At 34.4% G+C, this 5,184-nt stretch overlaps 1 protein-coding gene across 1 annotated transcript in view; it reads right to left on the bottom strand.

The window, feature by feature from the left end:
* Positions 1-3,894: 3,894 nt before the first annotated feature.
* LOC107708892 (uncharacterized) overlaps positions 3,895-5,184 on the bottom strand; it is a 43,767-nt gene continuing 42,477 nt past the window's right edge. Inside the window, 1 exon segment of the mRNA XM_074560060.1 lies at positions 3,895-4,368. Coding sequence (XP_074416161.1) covers positions 3,898-4,368 — 471 coding nt within the window. The 3' untranslated portion in view covers positions 3,895-3,897.

The raw sequence follows: 5,184 nt of genomic DNA, 5'->3' as shown, positions 1-5,184 counted from the left end.
ATTTGAAGAGTGAGATGTTCAGTTACTGCTTGTGTTTGTAATATGTAATATTTTTGTACTTATCTGGAGTTATTTATTCATTTTGCAGGATCAGTACAGATTTGTGACTGGATATACAGTGTGGAATCACAGACCTGTATTGAAGAGGTGATGTTAGAAGTTTTTTAATGAATTGTTGCCCAGCCAGCTCACCCTGATCACACATTACAAGCTAAAACTGCCATCAAGTCACTAACTATCCCTATGGCTTTTAAAAGATTTGAATATTTTCGATTTGCAAGTAATACATTCCCACCTGTGCATTTACAGATCCCCCTCTAATCATCAAATGTTTTACAGGTAACAAACCAAAGGAAGAGGGCAGCAGCTTTGCCGTGCCAGCCATGGTAAATACAGAAACATCCTTCATGAAGATGTGCGAGAGAAGCTTGCAAGGCAAGATGAGAAAAAATTTAAGATTACCTTTCTTCATTTTCATGGGTTTTGGGATATTTATATTTAGGTAATTGATAAAGTTATGTTTTATGTCAGTAAAGATGGTGTGGTCAGTGGAATTATGGTGTTTGTGGGAAAGGTGAAGGAACATCTCCCAGCATTCTACTACGATGTTGCCCTGATGATTGAGGTAATTCATCACTTAGGTGATGCAGATGTGGTCAAAAGTTTACGTACACCTTGCAGAATAAACTGCTTCATCAGGACAGTAATTGCAATTTTTTATGATCCTACCCCTCTACCCTCTTATTGCTAAAATTATTGTTTTATTGGAGAAGTTTTTAATGAATTGTTGCCCAAGTCAGCTCACCCTGATCACACATTACCCTCTAAAAGTGCGATATTAAGTCACTATCCCTATGGATTTGACTAAATGCTTTGAATCTTTTCCATTTGCAAGTAATATATTCCCACCTGTGCATTTACAGATCCCCCTCTAATCATCATATATTTTACAGGTAACAAACCAAAGGAAGCGGGCTGCAGCTTTGCTGTGCCAGCCATGGTAAATACAGAAGCATTCTTCATTAAGATGTGCGAGAGAAGCCTGCAAGGCAAGATGAGAAAAAAAAAAAAATTAAGGTACCTTTCTTCATTTTCATGGTTTTTGGGATATTTATCTATATTTTGGTAATTGATAAAGTTATGTTTTATTCCCTGTAAAGTAGGAATAAAACATTTTGTAAAAATGTTATCTATTTTTAAAGCCCAGAGTCAGTGAAGATGGTGTGGTCAGGAATTCTGGTGTTTGTAGGAAATCTGACATCTCCCAGCATTCTACTACGATGTTGCCTTGATGACTGAGGTAATTTACCTCTTAGGTGATGCTGATGTGGTCAAACGTTTACATACACCTTGTAGAATAAACTGCTTCATCAGAGCAGAATTTGCTATTTTTTACAAAATGCTTAAATTTTGCTTAAAATCTTACTGCTTCAATTATTAACATTTTGCAGATACTGCAAGGTGTATATAAACTTTGGACTTCAACTGTATTGCTTTCACTCAATTGAACCATTTATAATGACTGGATCTGTTTTATAACAATTTTTTGTTCTTCTTCTTTTTTTCCTCAAGGTATTTTTTCTGCCTCTTTGGAACATTTCCATTCACACATACTGTGGAGAGATGGTGTGCAGCTTCATGACATTTGAAGTTTTCTGCCGATGGAGAGCTTCTGGGACATTGACAAACAACACTTCCCAGCAAGCTCATTTGGAGTTTTTTTTTTTTTTAACTTTATTTATTTATTTTGTCAAACTTGCATTCAGTAATGCTGGAGTAAGATTTTAGAAGAAACCTTCCGGTCCTGTTTAATGTTGGTGCTAGTAAAGGTTTGAGAGCTTATGGCCTGGTTTCACAGACAGGGCTTAGACTAAGTCAGTTAGACTAAGCCTAATAGTTCAATTAGGACATTTAAGTAATTTTTATAAACATGCCTTAGAAAAAAACATTACTGGTGTGCATCTTGAGACAAAACAAAGGCAATTATATATTTTAAGAACAGTCAGTGCAAATTTCTTTCAGTTGAAACAGCTCAGACTTACATTTTAGTCTGGTACTATCGGCTTAAAGTCCCTGTATAGTCAATTCTGAGAATTGTTTCTAAACGTTTTATTATAAATGTTACAAATGTATAGCTGAAACACATTACAAAGACTGTGAATTCTGTAGTACTGAATAGTGGAGTTAGACCGTTAAACAGTTTTTCACCAATTCTGTGTTCAGGATTTTTTGGACGGGGCTAAAATGGTGACTCGATGACGCACTGGAGCCACCGATCATGGCCCCTCCCCTAACACTATAATAACTGTCGATGACACACCGGAGCCATCGAGCATGGCCCCTCCCTTAACATTATAACAAGAGCACATTCGCATCAGTTCACCCGCTCAATCACGAGTTACTGTCAGTACCGTTAGTTACTACAGACTACAGTTTGCTAGCTAGCTATGCCTTCGTCATGGAAATGCGTATTACCTGGTTGCGATAACTTACGAAACAGCTCGGTGTCCTTACCATTCTGTTGCAGACCGAGAGGGACGAGGTTGATTCTCGGGTAGCCGGTCCTCGGAATTGGATTCTGGCTCTGGAGGCTCAAACATGTATGGCTTTGTAAATCCAATTAAGCTGCTAGGAGCATCCAATCAGTTTGTAGCGGTATTTGACAGTTAAGAGGCGGCAGCTTTATATAGGCTCCACTTTTCAGTAGACTTTTAACAACTACTGCAACATCTAATCCTATAAACTACAGCACATATGAAGGAAACTATTTGAAATGAGAAGTAGTGCAAGTCAGCAAATTCACTCAAAAGCCAGATGACTTGCAGTGTGTTTGATGAGAAAACCAACATGTTCAAACAGATAAATCTTATTAGACAACTTGTCGAATTAATGGTTATTCCAGAGTAAAGAAATCTAACATTTTTTCTTCATTTTCTAAAGGCTTCCACCCCCCCCTCATTAATAAATATAAATAAATAAATAAATAAAAATAAAATAAGAAATAATGCCTGTTATAGGAATTATACCACCACAACCAGAATTTTTTTTTAAAGTGTATTACATATCCTTGAAAAGTGTTACAAGTTGTATTTAATAATTACATAGAGTAAAAAGGATACACACAGAAGAAAAAACAAGTAATTTTTTTGTCAGCCCACCCAGATATCAGTCGAACAGTAAAACAGCACTTAATAAACAAACACTTAATCAACTGAAATTGATCCTGTCCATATGTGGTCATCTGTGGAGAGCTGACTAGTTGATTATTTCCTCCAAGTGAAATTAGATTTGTAAAGATACACATCTAATTGGTTCACATAAAGATATACATCTTGTGTAAAAATATACAGTATAAAACATGAACAGAATAGGAAATAGAATAGAAAGTGATTACATTTTTTTTCTACATCAATATTCAGTAAAATAACCATCATTTGTTAGAAACAGATACATGCTGTTTCACAAGGCACAAAAATATTTGACAAATATGTTTATATATATATATATATATATATATGAATGTAATTAGAAGTAACGAGTAAATAACAAATTATCATTTCCCAATATATACTATTGATCGGATCCAGGATATGGAATAAATGAATTGTTATTTAGAGCTATTTAAAAGTCAATGAAGAAATAAAATTGTGTAAGAAAGATCAAGAAAACAACTAAATATTGTAAGATCAAAACTCTTTACCTCAATGTATTTGACTGAGTACATAACCCATTATTGTTATCACCGCTTTGTTGACTATCAATCTAATACGCTGATTTGCTGTCCAGGAAACATTTCTTATTACCAATGTTAAAACAGTTGTGCTGCTTCATATTTTGGGGGAAAACTGTGATACTTTTTTTTTCAGGATTCTTTGAATATTTCCGAAAGAACAGCATTTATTTGGAATATAAAACTTTTGTATCACTATAAATGTCATTATTGTCACTTCTGATCAAGTGAATGCATCTTTGAATGCATGACCCCAAACGGTGTTTCATTGCATATAAAATTAAGGCAAGTATTGGTACAAGCAACAGAAAACATAATAGCAATACATTTCGTGGAGGAGACGTTGCAGAAGATAGAATTGTAGATTCATTTGTGGACGAGGAAGGAGAAGGAGTAGGAGGAGGAGGAGGAAGACCAGGACAGCTGTAACTGTAGTCAGGATCAGCTCCAGCAGAGGTAAACTGCACAAAACCTGGAGGATCGCTGCAAACAAAGGAGCTGATCCATTCCTGATAACGTGATACTCTGCCAAACACTCTGGGAGTTTCAGGTCGAGCACAGCCAGTCCCAAAGCTAACGATACCGGACTGAACCCATACAGAGCTCTGCCTGCTCACCATCGGACCTCCTGAATCCCCCTGAAAATACACATCAATAAAATAATTGTAGAAAGAAACGTACACTACCATTCAAAGATTTGGTGTCAGAAAGATTTTTTTTATTGTTGTTGTTGTTGTTTTTTTCCAAATAAATGTAGCCTTTTTAAAATCTTACCAACCCCAAACTTCTGTATGGTATTACATGTTGGCTACACCATAATTACAATACATACACATTTGCCAAAATGTGTTATTAAAATCAAACGGTTTGTTACCAAGTATCTAAAAAAAACAAAACAAACAAAAAAACCCATCTCTGAATATTAGTGCTGTCAAACGATTAATCGTGATTAATCGCATCCAAAATAAACGTTTTTGTTTACATAATGTATGTGTGTATACTGTGTACATCAATTATGTATATATAAATACAAACACATGCATGTATATATTTAAGAAAAATATGTTATGTTTATATATTAGATATGTTTATATATAATATAAAATGTAAGAATATAAATGTAAATACATGTAAATATTTTCGAAATATATACTGTATGTGTGTGTATTTATATATACATAATAAATATACACAGTACACATATACACTGCAAAAAATGCTTTTCTTACTTAGTTTTGTTTTTGTCCTGTTTTCAGCCAAAATATCTAAAAAATTTTAAATCAAGAAGGATTTTCTAGACAAGTAAAACTTATTGTCTTGTTTTCAGAAAAAACAAGTCAAAATTAAGTAAGTTTTTGCTTAGAACAAGCAAAATAATCTGCCAATGGGGTAAGCTAAATAATCTTATTTCAAACAGAAAACAAAATTATTTTGCTTACCCCATTGGCAGATTA

Source organism: Sinocyclocheilus rhinocerous, unplaced genomic scaffold (genome assembly GCF_001515625.1).
Source record: "Sinocyclocheilus rhinocerous isolate Xijiao unplaced genomic scaffold, SAMN03320098_v1.1 scaffold24, whole genome shotgun sequence".
NCBI classification, from domain to species: domain Eukaryota; kingdom Metazoa; phylum Chordata; class Actinopteri; order Cypriniformes; family Cyprinidae; genus Sinocyclocheilus; species Sinocyclocheilus rhinocerous.
The sequence above is the reverse complement of the archived record's forward strand: the minus strand, read 5'-3'. Positions and strand labels throughout refer to the sequence as shown.